The sequence below is a fragment of the Podarcis gaigeae genome (assembly GCF_964106915.1).
Source record: "Podarcis gaigeae genome assembly, chromosome: 2".
NCBI lineage: Eukaryota > Metazoa > Chordata > Lepidosauria > Squamata > Lacertidae > Podarcis > Podarcis gaigeae.
This window is the reverse complement of record NC_139679.1, coordinates 51344724-51364735: the sequence shown is the minus strand read 5'-3', so window position 1 is coordinate 51364735 and position 20012 is coordinate 51344724. Positions and strand designations below refer to the sequence as shown.

Below are 20012 nucleotides of genomic sequence, written 5' to 3'. Positions count from 1 at the left end.
CAATGGATGCAGCATGAAACCCTTGGATCCCCATAATGCTGTTTGGGGATCTTTCCCTTGACCCCCAAGTATTAACTGATCTCCCAAGTAACACAAGAGGCAGGGCCAGGTGTGTTAAAAACCTATCATTAATGGGGAAAGCAACAGACACCAAACATAGCTCATTTTAATTCAAAAGCACCAAGACAACTGCTCCATCTCATCCTTTCATCCTCCTCCTCCCACCTCAGGGTCATTGCTTCTCCCTGACCCAGCCATAATTCAGCAGTTTGGGTTTTCTGATTAATTGTTTTCAGGTTTTTGTGGGGGAAGTGCTGCGGGGCAGGGAGCGCTTGGGCGTGGACTTGGAAAGCCGGGACCTGTGTCCAGAAATGCAGAGCAAAGGTAGGTGTAGATGAGCCCAGAGTCAGGTTTCATTCCACTGCAAAAGTGCAAGCATTGCACTTATGCTTCAGTCATGCCGCAAAGCCCCAGGGGGATGGGATTGTCACTGTACACACAAAACCCTCGGAGCCTTGGAACTCCACGCAGCCTTGGAACTTGGTGTGCTTATTATTCTGCTAACAGGATGAAAGAGTACTTTGGAGGTGTGTGGGCATGGGAAGAAAGAGCCAATTGTTATTTGCAGAATAAAAGTGTTGGAAAGGAAAGGAAAGGGAAAGGGAAATGTAGCAGAAAGCTTAAGGAGACCCCCAGGTGAGTAAGTAACAGTGGGTAGAAAGGAAATGATATAATCATTCAAATGTGCGAAATTGTATCTTGCAAGTGTCCCTATTTACCAGGACTCTCTTTATGTTCTGGTCCCTGCCCTTATTTGCGATTGTGAGAGATGTTTTCAGAAATGCCGTTCATGTGCAAAAATCCTCATTTCAGACCCCTCTGCTCTCTAGGCATTAAGGACCAGAATCAAATACTTTGGTGTGCTAGCAGAAGCCAGCATAAGGACTCTTGCTTGCACAGCAGGGTGCTCCTGCACACCTCTGCTCCACTTCCATATCCTTGGAGTCTGGCAAATATATTGCAGCAATGTGCAGAAAGGAATAGCCCATCAAGGCTGCTGGTTATTACCCATGGCAAACAAAGCCATTCTAAGTACTGTATAGGTTTTGCATGCGGACAGGATGGAGCCAGGAAGTGAACACTAGTACCCACTAGCTCATACTCAAAACAAGCTTGAAGTGGGAGAAGCAGGAAGGAAGTAAAGCCTGAAAGGAAGGGATCTACTTTGCCAGCATGTAGTTACTAAAGAGAAGGAGTCAGAAGGGGGGGAAATGGATTGCCTTTCTATTTCCCACCCACCCCAGTTCAGGAAGCTTATTGCAAGCACTGTATGATTTTCAAATGTATTTTTAATTGTATTTTTACAGACATACTATGGACTACCTGAATGAAGCTTACTGACCATTGGTGGACCACAGACCACAGTTTGGGAACCTCAGCTCTCTCATATAGTGTATGTTTTTTAAAAAAACAGCAAAACAAATGCAGTGTGGGGATTGCATATGCACTTAATCATGTTTTACAGGTGTGCAGACCTCTGCAGTCTCTCTGGGTGAAGCTCCCACAGGCTCTGCTAGGCATGATGCTTCCTAATCAGGATTTCTGGGACACAGTTATTAGCATTCTCATGAGGGTGGCTGATTTCGCCTTACTCTATGCAGGCAGACCCATTAAAATAAGGGCATCCAGGAAAGCAGCCTGGGCAAGGATCCAAAGGTAGAGGCAGTCTTCTACACTTTTCTTCACACAGAGAGAGGGCCCAAGGACCTGTTTTGCCATGTCTGGCTGTAAGCACTTGATGTCATAAAGTGCCAACCCTCAATTTTCTGTTTTGTATAGCAATTTAGTCACTTTAGTCACTTTTATTTTGTGATCTGCCTTTGAGCATGCTATTGGAAAAGTGGGATACAAATTTAACAAACAGATAGATGATAGATTTAACAAACAGATAGATGATGATGATGATAGATGATAGATAGATAGATAGATAGATAGATAGATAGATAGATAGATAGATGGATGATAGATAGATAGATAGATAGATAGATAGATAGATAGATGATAGATAGATAGATAGATAGATAGATAGATAGATAGATGATAGATAGATGATAGATAGATAGATAGATAGATAGATAGATAGATAGATAGATAGATAGATAGATAGATGATATAGATAGATGCTGTAACACACCTCGGGATCTTACAGTGAAGGGAGGGCCACAGTACAATACAATACAATTATAATTAATAATATTTGGTCAAAAATGAGGTGCTGATACTCCTATCTTGATAAAAGCACCATAGGTGCCTGCACAAAGTATTTTTCAAAACATGCATAGGATTCTCTACTCTGTAGAACCACACAAAGATAAAACTGGATTCTTTAAAATCTACCTCTTCACTTTGATTTTAATGAAGGGTCTTGGATGCAAGGTTTCCTGGATTTGTTTTGTGAATTGTTTGTATGCTGCCTTATTGCTTGAGTGCCTTGTGCTTTCTTTTATTTTCTATTGTATTTAAGTTGGTTTTCTTGGAGATTGTAAGTCACTTGTGGAGGAAGTTCCACAAAAAGCAGGGTATAAATCTTAAAAGTTTTTAAAAACCCACCATATAAATAAAATAGTAGACATCTTCATTGGAAGAGCTGAATCTATTGTGCCAAATACATGGGAATGTGTTTTTTTAATAAAAATAAAAATCTTACAGGTTTCCTTTCATTGAATTGGATCTTAGCTAGTCTGCATGGATTTTGGATCCATGGCAGAGAGACAGCAATGGAATTTGAAACAACCACCTGCTGGAACATGGTGACACACAGCATACATGGCCGTCCTGTGTCCCTGAGCTGGGGCTCCAGGAGTTCTCTTAGGACTCTGCCCAGGGCATACCGAACACAGTGCAGGAGTCCAAAGCCAGCACCTCCTACCCTGTGTTCAAGGTTCATGCCAGGTTGTCAACAGAGAGCTGCCAGTTCTTCGCTGCCTCCTCAGAAGGAAAAGCCTCCTTGGAAGCTCAAAGAAAGGAGAATCATGATTCCCTGCGATTTCTGCCTAGGGAAACCTCACTCAGCAGAGAAGAAGTGTCTGACCTGTGAGGCATCCCTGTGCCGGGACCACCTGAGGAAACACAATTCAAAGGCCACCCAGAAGAACCATGCCTTGGTGGCTCTTGGGACCGCTGGGGCCCAGGAGGAGAAGAAATGCCCAGAGCATGCCATGCTGCTGGAATGCTTCTGTCAAGACGACTTGGTGTGTGTTTGCAAGGCCTGCTCCACCACTGGCTCCCACAGCAGCCACAGCGTCGTCGCCCTGAAGGACGAGTACGACAAGCAGATGGTAAGGGGCTTCAACCAGGCATGGAGCGTTCCAAAGAGGTCCTCCAATTAAATGTAACAGAGACAGATGTTTTAAATAGAAACGGGTGTCAGAATGTGGAAGTGGGGGGAGAAAACGAAGCAAAAAACATCAAGCATCAAGTAGCATTCAAAGCCTGATAACTAAGGAGTAGCAAATTATACTTGTGGGGTGTTTTTCTGATGGTGACGCATGTATTTATACCCATATGTAGTCAGGGGAAGGGCTGTAGCTCACTGTGGTAGAGCATGCACTTTTTGCCCAGAAGGTCCCATTGAACTGAGAAATGACACCAAACCAACAGTGGAGACTACCTATAGACCTTGCTTAGCCTCAGCACTTTCTGCAGGCATCTTGATTTCCATGCTTGACAATGTGTTTGTGCATTACAGTTTCTGGCATTGATCATTGACTTTTTCTCCCCCTCTGAGCATGGCAGTATGCCAGCCAAGATTAACAAACACTCCACTGTGTGTTAACAGCCCTTCCCAGGGAACACCTTATCAACAGCCCCTGCTAGATTAGAGGACAATTTTGCAAAAACGTTAGTGGTAACTAATGCCATTGCTTTTAATTTATGGCCTTCTGTAAGAACCTGCAGTCTGCTTCTAGAAGAACAAGTTTGCTGTTTGCTTGTTGTTTGCCGCCCTAGGCTCCTTCAGCAGGAAGGGCAGGAGATAAATTACACAACAAAATTACAAAATTACATACAAAATAAAAGTTCTGCTGAGGCTAGTGGGACTTTGACCAGGATATGGGGACAGAAGAGCATTGGAAAACTTCTGTGTACTTAATTGCATACTCGCTTGTGCTTTAAATCATTAGGAGTCTAGCTACTTGGGAAGAAGACGCAACATATTTGAAAAGACAAATAAAGCAGAAATTCACCATCATGGCAGCCCAAACATACAAATGGAGTTCAATGGGGGTTATTTCCAAGTCAATGTGCATTCCATTCTCAAACTGCAAGCACAAGCACCCTTGCCAGGATGCATGGCATCCATCTGAGAGTTCTCATGGAACTCAAATGTGAAATTGCTGGTCTTCAAAACAGAAATATGTCCCTTGGAGCAGCCTCCATACCAGAAGACTGGGAAGTAGCCAATGCAATGCCAATTTTTAAAAAGGAATGGGGGGTGTTCCTGGAAATTACAGGCCAGTTAGCTTAACGTCAGTCTCTGGAAAGCTGGTGAAAAGTATTGTTAAAGATAAACTAACCAAGCACATAAAAGAACAAGCCCTGCTGAAGCAGAGCTAGCATGGCTTCTGCAAGGGAAAATCCTGTCTCACAAACCCATGAGGGTGTCAACAAGAGTGTCAGCAAGCATATAGACAGAGGTGATCTGGTTGACATAGCATACCTGGACTTTCTAAAAATGTTTGATGAAGTATCTCACCAAAGACTCCTGAGTCAAGAAATAAGCAGTCAAGAAATAAGAGAAGTCCTCTTGTGGGTCAGGAATTGGTTAAGTTGCAAGAAGCAAAGAATAGGAATAAATGGACAGTTCTCCAAATGGAAAGAAGTAGAAAGTAGAGTCCCCCCAAGGATCGGTATTGGAACCTCTGCTATAGTTAATTAATCTCCCAAATAAATTTATTGAAATGTACAGTTCTGTGATTTCCCTTCTGTTTTTCTCTTAATCAGGCAATTCTCTCACGGATTATGAAATCAATGCAGGAATACAAAACTGCCACAAAGAAGACACTCTTACAGCTTCAGAAAAGTGAGGATCAGATAAAGGTTTGTGCTGTAACTTCATGATGCCATGCATCACTCTCAGGTCCCAGGTGGAAAATAATGAGTCTCCAATATGCTTCTCCATCCAGCACCCCAATCTTTTCATTTTAACTATGCAGCACTTTTGGCCAGTGACTCTTTTCACCCGAAGGTTTATTACCTGACCATCTACAGTATCTATCTATCATCTATCTATCATCTATCTATCTATCTATCATCTATCTATCTATCTATCATCTATCATCTATCTATCATCTATATCTATCTATCTATCTATCTATCTATCTATCTATCTATCTATCTATCATCTATCTATCTATCTATCTATCATCATCTATCTATCTATCTATCTATCTATCTATCTATCTATCATCTATCTATCTATCTATTATCTATCTATCTATCTATCTATCTATCTATCTATCTATCTATCTATCATCTATCTATCTATCTATCTCTATCTATTATCTATCACACATGGACACAGATTTAGTTAGTGCACGCTCTATTTACTGTCTGGACAGGCGTGTGTTTCTACACCCTCTTCAGATACTTAACCTCAGAGGAAGGACTGGGTTTTTTAAAAATGGCAACTCTAGTGCATGTGTATGTGCACTTTCAGTAGTTTACCAGGGACAAGTACCCGAAAACATGGGCTCTCCCTGGTTAAGAGTGTGTGACCACTAACAGACACTAGGGGCTTCCAAGGCAGCACTTCATATCACAGACCAACACAGAGCTTGGCTGAGGCCTGGGGTGGCAGTCTTGTTAGAATAAAGTTAAAAACTCAAACAGAAAAGCAGCTGGGCCCTGCGGCGGAGCTTCATGCTCCGGCGCGGGGTGTGTGTGGAGGGCAGTGGGGGCAGGGCTGGGGCTGGCATGTGTCCTGGGGGCGTGGCACGCTGCCTGTTTATGGTGTGGTGCCCAGCACGGGTGGGGGCAGCCGCGGTGGCACCCCACCAGGATGGCGCTGCCAGGGGCGGTGTGCTCCCCGCCCCCACTCCTCTTCCTCCGCCAGTGGCTGGGCCAGCGTAGCTCTCCAAGGCCCAGGACAAGGGCTACCCCCTGCCTGTGCACAGCCCTGCATATCAGGCAACCTTTTCTGCCACAACAGAAGATTGGTGAGTTGTGAGCCTCTGGTACTACTTTGGTGCATGTGCTTCAGTGCTGGGAACCCAGCAGGGCCTGAGAAAAAGAGCACCCAATGGTAAGGAAGTCAAAGTCAAGCCAGGGAACAGGCAAGAGATCCCAGCCAAGGCGCAAGGATTCAGTGAAAGGGGTCAGTGGGTGAACCATTACAACTGAACCAGAACTCTCAGCAGCACCAGACAGCAGAGATAGGCTAGCTGAGGCTGATGACACCAGGTTGGGGGAGGTTGTATTAGGATCTGGGAATTAAAAAGCTCTGTTGACATGAAAGCTGCAGTCCTATGCACACTTACATGGGACTTACTCTTGAGTATATATGCATAAGTTTGCACTGCACATTACTCAGTGGCGGTAGCCACAGGATAACTGAGGCAAGAATACTTTAGTGTGATCTTCTGAGGGGCTGATGCCCAAAGTGCTTTTCAGAGTGACTGGCAACATACTTGGGAGGTTGCTGAGAGCTATAAACTTGGTAGCTTGGTGGCCTGTTTTGCGGAAGCAATATGTCATTTTTCACTATAAAAATGTTATCTGACATATATAGTCTCCACACCTTTTAAAATAATGGTTGTTTCCTAAGGGAGTTTTATGAACAGGGGAGGGACTGTGACCACGGAGCTAACGATCCTTTTTAGCCTAGATAGGGAAGTATTGCTCAAGACACCCCGGGTTTATGCCCTAAGTCCAACAATTCAACTATAATAAAAAGTTGCCATCTTACTTTCCTTAGAACAATAAGAAAACGTTGACAGATCAGCTCTCCAGAATCTTCCAAGAGATCAAGTCTCAGGTAGATCAGAAGGAGAAGCAGATCCTAGGTGACATCCAGTCCAATGAGAAAAAGCAGCTGGCTGACATGGCTGCTCTGAAGAAGCAAGTGGCAGACAAGAGGGACATGGCTGCCCAGGGCCTTCGGGAGCTACAAGCACTAACAGAGAAAACAGATGCTTGCCTCTTCCTCAAGGTGAGCAGCTTTTTCTCCCCTTCAGGTTAGCAAAGTCTCATTTGCTGGATGCCCCCCTTTCTCTGCGTGCAATAAAAACAATTTCTTTTTGTCTTTTTGTAGGATTTTCAGCTAGCCCAAGAGAGGTAAGTTGCACATCACACATTCCCCTTTGTTTGCCTGTCACATAGACTACACTGCTCTCCACATGTATGTGGTTTCATATGGTGGTCCACTGAATGGACTCATTGCCAGGTAATGAGAGTCTTTTCTCTTCTTCCTACATCTTCTGAAAGTATTAGCTTCCCTACCTTCAGAAATGTGTTTTTGCCTCTTCCGTAGCAATAATGGGACTATTTTGGATAATTGTGCTAATGATATGTGGCATCTAGTTCCTAGATTATTGGTATAGGAACTCAAGAGCGGCTGGTGGGAGCTGTGAGGTTGAGCTGGAGCAACCAGTTCAAGCCTCTTCAGACTTTGAGCTTCTCATGTAGGGGAGGGGGACAATAGGCTTAATTACCTATTTCCTCCCAAGGTAAGGGAAATGACATAACTAAGCTTACTCTGTGGTATTAACCCCTTCATGCATTAATTGGGCAAGCACATTGGGTATATGAGTCTTGTTAACCCACACCTCACTCTCAGAAGATGGACTGGGGACTGACTCAGACAGTTCCCATTCCCTTTCTGTGGTGTCTGGAAACTATGGGGCAAAAGCCTCATCCAAGTCAGTGCTTGAGCTTTCCCTACCCCCAATCTCCGCATCCTGTCATCTCTGCCCCATCCTGGTTGGCATTAGAGGGCCCCTGACAGGGGAAATCAGCAAAAATATCCTCCCCACTTCTTCCATTAGTGGACAACTCTGCTGAAACAGACCCCTTCCTGTGAGTGCAAGGGCACCGTTGGAATTTCACTCAGACGTAACAACATACACAACCTCTTCTATCCATACACTGTCCATAGGTTAACTTAGTATTTGCCCTTAGGAGTGACAGACATTACAATCAGGGGTGATGTTTGGTAGGTTGTTTGGTTGCATGGTTGGTTGAATGACCTCTTGTACATGCTAGGATTAAGAAACAGAATTTCAGCAATGACAGTGTGGAAGTGCTGACAGTGCATCTGGATCAGTCAGACATTCAGGATGTCAGAAGTCATACAGCCATGTATATCTCCAACCTAGACGCCCTGATGCAAGTAGTACATGGTAAGTGAACGTACCAAAGAACGCCTCTCCCAGCAGTGTTAAGTAAGCTATATAAGTTACAGGGAATATGCTGATATGTGAGTAATAACTAGAGATGATGCACTTTGATATATGTGCACAAGCAGTATGCACATTCTCCTGCTAGATACACATCTGCTATATATAGCAACTTGAATTACCCTATTTCCATGCTGCACATTTTTCATTGACTTGATTATAGGGCATAGTCTAATTTCATCTGCTTACTCAAAGATACAAAATATAATATAGGTAAAATACCCTTTGCAATTTATCTAAAAAGATTTTGATGATCGGTCACAGCAGTATAACAACTACGGGACTCATGGGACAGATTTTCTTTACCTTGTTTGTTTTTGGATATTTCATCCCTTCCAAATGTTTGGTGAGGCAGAATCCCTATTAGACATTTCATTTATTCTCATAGCTGACTGCATGTGAAGGTTCTGTCTGCTGGTATGTGGGTCAGGTCCTGGGCTGGTGTGGAGCTATTTAACTCCTAAGGGACAGAGACTATTAGACACTCCTGCCACCACCTTTATGGGACTAAACCTAGCTATTATTAACCACACAAACTGGAAATATTAAGACATAGGTGAGTGCTAGAGAATTATCTTCTCAAAGGAGTCAGCCTCACTTTTTCTCCAGGACCTTATGGCAAACTTTCCAAAAGCAAACAGCTTCACTCAAATGTCTGCTTCAGATTTCACACTTCTCTGGATTTTGCAGTACTGTTCTTGGCTCAAACATGTACCAAAATGCATTTAGGACACCTGTTCCAGAATAAGATACATATAGAAATACATTCACTGAGATAAAATACTCATTTTGTGATAAAATACTATTTAATTATGTATTTAAATTATTTAACTCTGTATTTAATAATTATGTACTGGGTTTAAATATGCATTTAAATTCAAACTTTAGAGTGGAGTTTTAAAAACATATTCACATATTAAATTAGAAATGACTCAGAACAAACTTGTGAATGAACACGTGCAAAATCATGGACCAGAAACAGACTGATCCATCCCTTAACGGTGTGTGCTGTTGGATTCCTTAAAGCAGAGGTAGGCAACGTGATGCCAGTACAGTTCCCATCTGCCCATCCCACACTGCCAGTGACCAGGGATGGTGGAAATGGTTACCCAAGAACAACTCAAGGGCACCATGTTGGCTACCCCTGCTTTAGAGCAAGGAGAACATCCAAGTCTTACCTGCCTTGAGCTTGCATCTCCTTCTGGTGTTATGATTCATTACCTTGTTCTGAATGTAATTTCACAAATGACATGCTGAATCACACCTACGGGATCTCCTGAGGCGGTTTGCTTCCGAAACCTCATCATGCCAAATCTGTCCTGGAAATGGGTCTTGCAGAAACAGTTCCTGATTACAAGAGTGGTTTTGCATGAATCAGCTGTCTTGTCCTGTTTTCTTACTCTTCATAGGTAAAATCATTAGCCAAACACAGTGGAGCAGGTAAATCCCTTTTTGTCTTTCAGTCTGTTCTTCACATCCAGCACTGGGTTTTCCATTCATTTGTGCTTCAGTTTAGGAAATGAACAGCACAGGAATTAATGCTTCAGATGAATGTCATGGGTTCCCCATACCTTTCTTCACAAAAGAAGAACCTAGTTGATTATTTCCTGATAAAACACATGAAGAAGGATCACAAAACACAGTGCAATCCACATATTAAAAAAAGAGACCAAGAGTGGGATAGGATTCCTGCAATTCATGTAACTCTATTTAGTGTTGAAATAAGCTTAGACACTAGCCGAGCCAGTCCAAGACATTTTTGCACCTGAGACAAGCTGCAAAATGGTGCCTCCTTCCCTGTCAGGGAAGAAGGGCTCAGTGAAGATCTACACCAGGAAGAAGGAGTGAAGAAATGCTGCTTAGGTGTGATTTGCATGATCTGTGTACACAGTGTGTATCATGCCTACATACATGTGCAGGCTTCTTTATGTATGTTATTCTGTCCACATGGACACTGGGCTCATGCAGAGGGTGCAACCCCCCAGCCCATTGACCAAGAATGACAACAGCTTTGTGTGAACAACCTCTGTTGAAATGCATTGTGTTTTAAGTCGATGCTGCAATGCTGTTGAATTCAATGGGACATATGTCTAGAGCAACACTTTGCTTAGCAAAGAGGTGAATAATGTGTGTTCTAGGGGTATGAAAATTGCATTTTGCATGTGGGCAGGTTACGTTGCCCCTTTAAAGCAATTTTTAAAGCCTTTTTAAAATCTGAATTAAGTCAGCAGAATGCCCTTTTCACAAGATATATGCAATGAGATGGTAAAAAGCTATAATCAAAGTGCAATGAAATCCTGTGCATTCTACTCAGAAGTCAATCTCATTTAACTCAATGGGACTTACTCTCAGGTAAGTGCAGAAAGCATTGCGGGTGTAGTGCTACGATTTCTACGATTTCCATCTTTGTGTGACTTTTCATTTGCTGCTTCCTCTTACGTTTTTCTTTCAATTGATACCCATTATTCTCTTTTCTCACAAGGACAATCCCAGCTGCTGAGTTCTCACTTGATGGTAGGTGTTTGAAACATCACTACTAATTTTCAAGATGCCAGTCTATGTCACCTCACCTTCTCCAAAATTATGCTGCCAACACCTTATAAAATGTAGTTCAGACCATGAATCCTGTGTGATGATAGAGCAGGTAGGAAACTTATTAAATGGGGGATGCAATTGTTTCAAAACCAGTAGCAAACTGTAGACCTACCTACAATTTTATAAAAGCATTTGCCGCTATTCATATTGAAGCAAATATGCCTGCTTTTTCTGTCTCTTCCAAAAATTCCATGACGTACTGCAGCTTTGAAATGTGCTCATGGCTCTTATACCAAACTTCATGCAAAGTTACTTTTAGAGTTACACCAAACAAGGCAGATACACTCCTAGTATTCTAATATTATGGAACATTTACAATGATAGAATAAATGTAACACTTACTTGAATTAAATGAGAAGTGTATTTTATCAGGCTAAGTGTGAATAGCTGTACATGGAAGGGTTTATGACGTTCATTGTCCTCTGCTAATGATAAGCACGTTCAACTAGCTGTTCCTTTTGTTTCAATCAGATGTGATTTGCAAAGTCTTCCCATCACCACCACCACCACTGACTAGAGATATATCTGGAGAAAACGCAGGTAAGCAAAACAGAATAAACCATGAACTATGAACAACGGACCACTGAATTGTCTGTCCAAGGTCCCCACTATTTCAATGTTTTGACAACTTTTTAGTGATAAAAATCTTAAGGAACAATATTTTCAAAATTGTAGGCTGCAGCCTTATGGCTTATGCTGGTACTGTCTGCCCTGCAGATACTTGGAATCACAGCTTTGTCTCCTTTTGTGTCTCCTAAAGTGATCTTTATGAATTACTTCCAGCTGGAGTGTAACTAGATCTGGTGCAGTTGTTTATCTTGTTTAGAGCACCATGCAGGGCCCTTTCAAAGCTTTGTCCAAGTTAGGACTCCAAACTTTCTCTCATTACCATAAAAGTCAATCTGCTTCTGATCAGAAATTAGCCAGTGGTCCACCAACTGCCTTCTGCCCACCCTGGCAGTAGCAGGTTACTGATGCCTGTCATTATGAGCTGAAGACTTGGCTTAGAAGAAAGAAGAAAAATGTGGAAAGTTCTGGGCTTGGATTTTTTAAAGGTGTTGATAATGAGCAGCTAGAAAAGATGATGATGATGATGATGATGATGATGATGATGATAGCAGCCTTTCTTCCTCTTCTAAAGGTGCAGACGTTCAGAAATGATGAAACTAATAAGAAACAAGATCCCACCCAGGTTCACTGGCTATAGAAACAGGAAGATACAAAACAGGAGGAATGCTTTGGCGCTGTCTGGTGGAACTGAGTTGCAAAAGAAACCTAGTGGGATTTGATGATGTCTCAGTTCAGAAAAAGCACTCTATGGGTGCTCATTTAGGTAGAGTAGGCACACTCTACCTGCTGGCTTTAGTGTTTGAAGGGGGGCTGGATCTGTTTGATAGTTTTTTGTGAGTGACTTGGGAAATGCCTGGACTACTTTTGTTTCCCATTCCCTGTATTTTGATATGTGTAATAATAATGGAACTACAAAATGTTGAACAAAACATATAAGCAGCCAATCAAAATCCTTTGTGCCATCCTGTCAAAACATTTTCTTTGAAGGGCTCCAAACTCTGTTATCATGTGCTGTACAACTCCCCTTAGATTCTGTTCTGCAGCCCTCTTGGTAAGCAATTGTTTGTATTGAGCATAGTTGTGTTAATTTGTTTGACAGCATGAAAAGCTAAAAGTGCTGGGTGATTCTTTTTGCTTTTATTGTTCGCTTGAAGCAAATCAAATGGAATCCATTGCCTTGCAAACATAACTCCTGCATAATTAAGCCAATCTCTGGTGATGGAAATAAAGCTTGGGTGGTGATTAGCATAGCATTAAGTCCTTTGAAGGAGAAGATGTGTATTGCTGATCTGCTGGATTCACATTTAGCTCCCTGCAGTTTAAAATATGCTCTGTTGACTTCTGATGTGCTTTTTCTGCATTGGCTTCCCATTCCCATCAAAACAGAACCCCTCCCAGATCACTGGATATGCAGATCTGCCACTCTCCTCCATTCAGAAGTAAAAGGGGGCACCTTCTGGGAGTGGAAACTCTGGAAGATCTTAGGAATTTCTGTGTCCACAGCAAGTCACTGTGCTGGGGGTTTCAGAACAGGGTTATTGGGGACAGAACGGTTTGGTGTCCTCTGAAGACCTCCCAATATGAAACACTTTCTAAGCATATGCTTGATGGTCCTTGTCTGTCAGAGTTTTTAAAAAATGTTCCATTAAAATTGACTGATATGGCCATTTCAATTTAGAGGGCTGGTTAGACTGTGATTGCAAAAGTGCCCTAATGAAAACAAGTGCTGAAAGTACGGTATGTACATGGTGAACAGTCTGTGAATAAAAGCCCCAGTGAACAAATCCTAACAAGTCTTAAATCCTTAAAGGGAGGAAGGGGGGAATGTTGCTGGAGAAATGTAATACTTAAAATCAGCAGAACCTCGTGGTCAGTGAATAAGTGGAGCAAGGAGCCTATGTTTCTGCGGTGAATAAACATCCTTCAAGAAGAACTAATATTTTAAGCATTTCATCTCATCCCTTCATATGCATGAGTTCCCTTATGCATGTAGCCAGCTGGAAAGCTCCTGTTTCCTATTTCTACAAACTACATATATGCCAAGAGGTTTACAGGGTCCAGAGATCTAACTGAACTGTACCCTGAGCTAAGCACTACCTGTGCCATGAACCTCAATATCAGTTCCTTGCTTGGCTTGCACTTTCCTTATCATCTTTTGAGGACATGTACTGGATTCTTGCCCAGGGCTTCTGTTGCTGCAGTTGTGATACTGAACTCCACACCAAGATGAAAAACAGTTGGGGAGATCAGCACAGTAAAGGAAAACAAAAAAGCAGGTCAGTCAATATTTCTATTCACCTCTGGCCTCTACCTACAGTAGAAACAGGAACCACAAGCAACTCCTGAATACCTTCTTTGTTTTTGGAGCTTTGTTTCTCCTATGCTGGAGATCTTTAGCCAACAACAACAAAAAGGTCAGAGGGAGCAACAAATTATTTTGATCACTTTGGCCGCCCTTTATTGAAACTTCTCCTACACTACAATACCCTTATCGTAGCAAGACAACCAGAACTGTACACAGTATTCCAACTGTGGTCGTTGCACAATAGATTTGTTATAATGGCATTATATCAGCAGCTTTGCTTTCAGTTCCTTTCCTAATGTTCTCTAGCATGGAATTTACCTCGTTCACAGCTGCTGCACAATGAATCAGCATATTCATCAGGCTATCTACCACAACCACAAGATCTCATTCCTGGCCAGCTACTGTCCGCTCATATCCCATGTACCTATATGTGAAATTAAGATTATTTTGCCTCTACACGCATCACTTGACACAGGTGAACCTGTTCCTTGGACCTACCATTTCAAGCTGCAGTCAGGGACTCACATGACTGAATGTCCCTTTATATATACTCTCACAAAAAACTGTACATGTGAGGGAGAAGAGTAGACTAGAACCCTTTCCCCTAACATCTAGTTTTGCAGGTGTACAGATTTTTTTAAAAAAAAATTGTATGGAGGATTGAATCCTGTGCACTGACCGGATGGGATGGTACAGCCCAGAGACAAGTCTACTGCACCAATCTGCAGACATAGCTGGATAGCTGCAAAACACTGCTATGAATGTGGAGTGAAAACAAGCTTTTGAGGAATGGTTCCTCTGATTCTGATTAATTCAGTGTCAAGGGATAATGCCTGCTATCTTTAATCCTAGACTGTTTTAATTAAAATTGAATTTAGGGATTAAGTTGGCACACAAAAGTTCATTAAATAATGTTTCCCGGAGCAGCCTCTTAAAATATATTTGGACAACTATAAAGAGATATTTCAGTAATATTTCACACATACTTTAGGGAGCCAAACTTGCTTTATGAGTATTCAGTGGTACCATGAATTAAAATGCTTTTGGCATTTGTAGTTACAAATTGGGCACCACCAATGTGGGTGAGCTGAAGATACAAGCATCTTTCTTAATTAAACCAAATTTCTGCATCCATACTATTGAGACAGAGATTTTAAATTAATGGCTTTTCCAATTCTATAATTGGCAATAACAGTCTTCCTCCCAGAGCATTTAGAAATACTTGGTTGTTTTTATACAACATGATTTTTAATGCAATTCTCAAATTACATTTATGTAGTGCAGGGATTTTGTTTTCATATCAGTTTGTCATATTAATTACAGCACCAAAACCTGTCATAACCGAAGGCTCTGTAGCCTCAAGCGATTCTGCAAAATTAGCTGTTTACAGAAAGGGAGCTCTGAGTTCTTTTTCAGAGATGAAAAAAATTCAGTTCACGTTGCATCATGTTGAACACACAGTTTCAGTCAATCATCATTTGGACAGGTGACTCTGTGACTCCATATAACAAATACAGTTCTTGTGTGGAGGATCATTCATACGTCAAAGCTTTTAAAAGAAAAAAGAAAGCTTATTCTGATGGATGCTGCATAGAACAAAACTGAGTAAATCTGCCAGGATATTAATGAATGAAGAGATGTGTTTTCAGGATTCTGCAATTTTTGGCTGGCCTTGTTGGCCAAGCCAAAGGCTACAGTCACCAGCTACCACCCCCACCCACTGGTAATGAGTGCCTTAAAACAATGGTGTCCTACCCTCTCATCCCTACCTTTCCTACACAGGAGTAGGAAAGGCAAGTGAAGAATGCTGCCAGTTTAGCCAAGGCTCTCCAGGCACCTAGGTCACACAGATGCCAAACAACCTCCAGCCCTCCTCCCAACTATGGAGCAGGGGACAAAACAGGGGTTGCTGCACAACTGCCAGGGCGATCTCTCCCTACCTCGGCACCTTCAGAATGGGAGGAAGGTTGGTTGCTCATCGCACAGTAGAATTGTTGAAACCTATGTGTCTTGCCTTTCTCAGTTCCTCCACAGAGTGTCAACTGTCTTCACTAAAACCCTCATCCTGATAAATTATGCACCCTTGCCTATATTTCAGGATCCCTTTTCCCATTGAAGTTGTATCCTAAGAGATTTAACTCCCCACCTTCCTTCTCATATTTTGTCTCCTTTTAACTAATTCTAAATCCTTGATTTGCCACCATTTTGATGTGTGACATATCTGATGGATGGTCCTACCAGCAGAGACTCAATATAGGAGCAGCATGTGGCAGCTATTTTGAAGATTCGACACAGATAAAAGACAATTGCTTCTTCACGCAGTGCTTAGTTAAACTATGAAACTCACTCTCACGGGAGGCAGAGATGGCCACCAATATGGATGGCTTTAAAAGAGGATTGGACAAATTCATGGAGAATAAGCCCATCAAAGGCTACTAGCAATCATGGCGATGCTCTGTCTTCACGACAGGAGGGAGTGATGCTTCTGCAGGTGCTAGAAACTGCAGGAGAAGATTCTCTCGTGCTCAGGTCCTGGTTGTGGGTTTCTCACAGGCATCTGGTTGGCCACTGTGAGAACAGGAGGCTGTACTAGATGGGCCATTGGCCTGATCCAACAGGCTCTTCTTATGTTCTTCTTGTACTGTAGATCTGGTGTAATTATCTGGCCAGCATTGGTGACGCCATTCCTATTTTGATTTAACACACAATGAACTTCATGCTGCAGTTGTGGATATTTCTCAAACCAAGCAGATTCAGGTATAACATTGCATTAAGATCGGCATGTGGTAGCAAGAAAGCTGGAGTCAAGTATCTGGCATGGCATTAGTAGGCAAGCTTGCCTAAGGTATTTTGGCATTGTTTTTAAACTCCCACATCATTACTCAGAAACACTTCCCAGGGGTATCATCACTCAAGCTCATTATAATAGTTAGGTAAGGTTGGTTTTGTTATCACTTGTGTAACTGCATTGGCAGGCTAAACATGCCAATTGGTTTATACTACTGGCCCTTTTGGGACGCGGGTGGCGCTGTGGGTTAAACCACAGAGCCTAGGACTTGCCGATCAGAAGGTCGGCAGTTCAAATCCCTGCCACGGGGTTCCTCGGTCCCTGCTCCTGCCAACCTAGCAGTTTGAAAGCACGTCAAAGTGCAAGTAGATAAATAGGTACCGCTCCGGCGGGAAGGTAAACGGTGTTTCCGTGCGCTGCTCTGGTCCGCCAGAAGTGGCTTAGTCATGCTGACCACATGACCCGGAAGCTGTACGCCGGCTCCCTTGGCCAGTAAAGCGAGATGAACGCCACAACCCCAGAGTCGGCCACGACTGGACCTAATGGTCAGGGGTCCCTTTACCTTTACTGGCCCTTTTATTATGTGCTCTTCTCCTTCCACCTCCACACAAAAAATGGTAAGTAAAATCTTCTTAGCCGAAAAAGGCCTTTTCAAACTGAGGAGCCATCAGCTGGGTCTTTTCAGAGTCTGATGTGTTGCTGCTGCTGCCATCTGGGCACCATGGGACGGCAGAACTGGTTCTGTTTCTGGGGAGGCAATGTTACTGTTTCTACTTCACCTACATATGTTGATGGCTCATAATAAGACTTAATATAGCAAAATATTTTAATTGTGGGACACGGGTGGCGCTGTGGGTTAAACCACAGAGCCTAGGACTTGCTGATCAGGTCGGCGGTTCGAATCCCCGCAACGGGGTGAGCTCCCGTTGCTCAGTCCTTGCTCCTGCCAACCTAGCAATTCGAAAGCACGTCAAAATGCAAGTAGATAAATAGGTACCACTCTGGTGGGAAGGTAAACGGCGTTTCCATGAGCTGCTCTGGTTCACCAGAAGCGGCATAGTCATGCTGGCCACGACCCAGAAGCTGTACGCCAGCTCCCTCGGCCAATAAAGCGAGATGAGCACCGCAACCCCAGAGTTGGCTACGACTGAACCTAATGGTCAGGGGTCCCTTTACCTTTATAGCCACAAAAAACCATTGGGGATGCCAGATGCCAAACTTAGTGTAAAGGTAATCGAGAGTAAGGGTAACTCAAGTTAAAAGGCTTCTTAAGGTAAGGGTGGCATCAACAAAGCTGTCTCAATATAGTCTGTTTTGTAATTAAGGGGTAAAGCTCATATAGGCTGCTTATAGTAAAAATAGTACTATGTTGATCCATACGACTACAAACAGGGCTGGCCCCAGGATAAATATAAGCCTAGGAGGGGCCCTGGGGTCAGCTTTGTAAAGCCAACTAGAGGGTTTATGGTGCCTGGCACTAGTGTGATGTAGGGGACCCTGCCGCTGTCCTCTACAAGGAGCCATGCATGTGTGTGTATATCAAGCTGGGGGCCTTGAAGCCAATATATGATGTACGCCGGCTCCCTCGGCCAGTAAAGCGAGATGAGCGCCGCAACCCCAGAGTCGGTCTCTTCTGCATCTAATGGTCAGGGGTCCCTTTACCTTTACCTATTTTAATTGCATCATTTTAAAGTTCGCAAACTGAAGATAGTACTCAGTTTGAGACATCCATGTTTTGTACAAATAAAATTTAATCAGCTCAGAGTCTTTTGGATACCTAATGAAATGGGTAAGATAAAGTGTCTGTCATGGTGGCTGCAGGGAGGAAGAGCACCTTAATGGACAGCAAGTTACCAGCCTCCTGCCTGGGCAGCAAAGAAGGGCCTTCAACCACTTGTGACTCAAGAAAACACATGAAGATTAAGAACAAATGCACATGGTTCTGTTAAAATAGGCATCTGGCCGGCCACTGTGAGAACAGGATGCTGGACAATATGGGCCTTCGGCCTGATCCAGCAGGCTCTTCTTACATTCTTGAACTATTTCTTGTTCAGCTCTTCTTACCTGCTCATTACTGAAACAAAGCATTACAAAGTACCTTAAGTGGCTCACAAATTCTCCTAAGACATGACCTTTACTTGGTTTCAGATTCTGTTAGCAGATATTCAGATATTCTCTTTCCTCTTCAGTTAACAGTTAGCAATATATATGTTAACTGGAGATAATAAACCAGCAGTATGCTTCCATGTTCCTCTTTCTTCAAGTGTTAGGCAGCTTGGGGATAGACTTCATGTGGTTAAGGCTACGGTCCTAGTTGGAAGTAAGTCCCATGACGTTCAGTGGTATGTTTCAGCAGGTATACTTTGGATTGGGCTCTTTGGGGAGGAGAGTAAATGGGGAAATTGTGGTGCCTATGTAATAGTCTTTTTTACAAGCATACAGGCTGAGAAGGCACCAAAGGACTGCAGCAGCAAGCATACAGGTTGGCTGGCCGTGCAAGTCCCACAGCATTCTTAGCAAGCACACACACACACACACACCGGGGCACAAACACCTTGCATAACAAGACAGTGGGGATCATCACAGCAGGCTTCCCCAAGATAAGAAGGCAAGGACCACTGTTTGTCAGGCCTCTAGGGCAGGCTTCCTCAAACTCTGCCCTCCAGATGTTTTGAGACTACAATTCCCATCATTCCTGACCACTGGTCCTGCTAGTTGGGATTGTGGGAGTTGTAGGCCAAAAACATCTGGAGGACCGAGTTTGAGGAAGCCTGTACCACAGTATGCTAAGCCAGGTACTGCATAGTTATGTATTTGGGCTGCAGCTGTAACTTGTGCTTATATTTGAGCACATATGCAAATTGGGGAGGGGGAATCTCTTGTTGTTAGCAGCAGACAGGAGTGCGGCAGGGATATGTGAACAACCGAAATAACAGAAAGACAGGTCACCAAATGACACCCACCCACCCAAAAGCAAAGCATTTTAAATGCCAAGCTGTGCTATGTAATCTCAGTGAAAATTTAATAATTTCTTATTTGAAAAGTTAGAAAATATCCTTAAATCTGCACTAGGCGTAAGTTTTAATCTTTTTTGTCAGTATACATTTAATCTTTTAAATTAAGAGGATTAGTCCATTTCAACTAATTCGGAAGTCTGAATTCATCAGTAGTATTGTTGTCATTTCCCCCTCTCCTGTGCCTGCCCCCAGATTAGTGTCAGTGACTCAGTTGTGTCATCTGCTTCTGCTGAGTGGGAGGCAACCATTAAGCACATGAATTCAGAGAAGGCTACTGAATCTGT

General features: G+C 42.9%; 1 protein-coding gene across 1 annotated transcript; it reads left to right on the top strand.

Moving 5' to 3' along the window:
- Positions 1 to 582: 582 nt before the first annotated feature.
- LOC310835095 (tripartite motif-containing protein 29-like) lies at positions 583 to 13402 on the top strand. Its single transcript, XM_083719835.1, has 10 exons — positions 583 to 696; positions 2710 to 3338; positions 5002 to 5097; positions 6974 to 7207; positions 7310 to 7332; positions 8260 to 8396; positions 9863 to 9893; positions 10936 to 10967; positions 11520 to 11588; positions 12190 to 13402. Exons 2-10 carry the CDS (start codon positions 2778 to 2780, stop codon positions 12207 to 12209), a joined length of 1203 nt encoding a protein of 400 aa, XP_083575961.1. The 5' UTR covers positions 583 to 696; positions 2710 to 2777; the 3' UTR covers positions 12210 to 13402.
- Positions 13403 to 20012: the final 6610 nt, after the last annotated feature.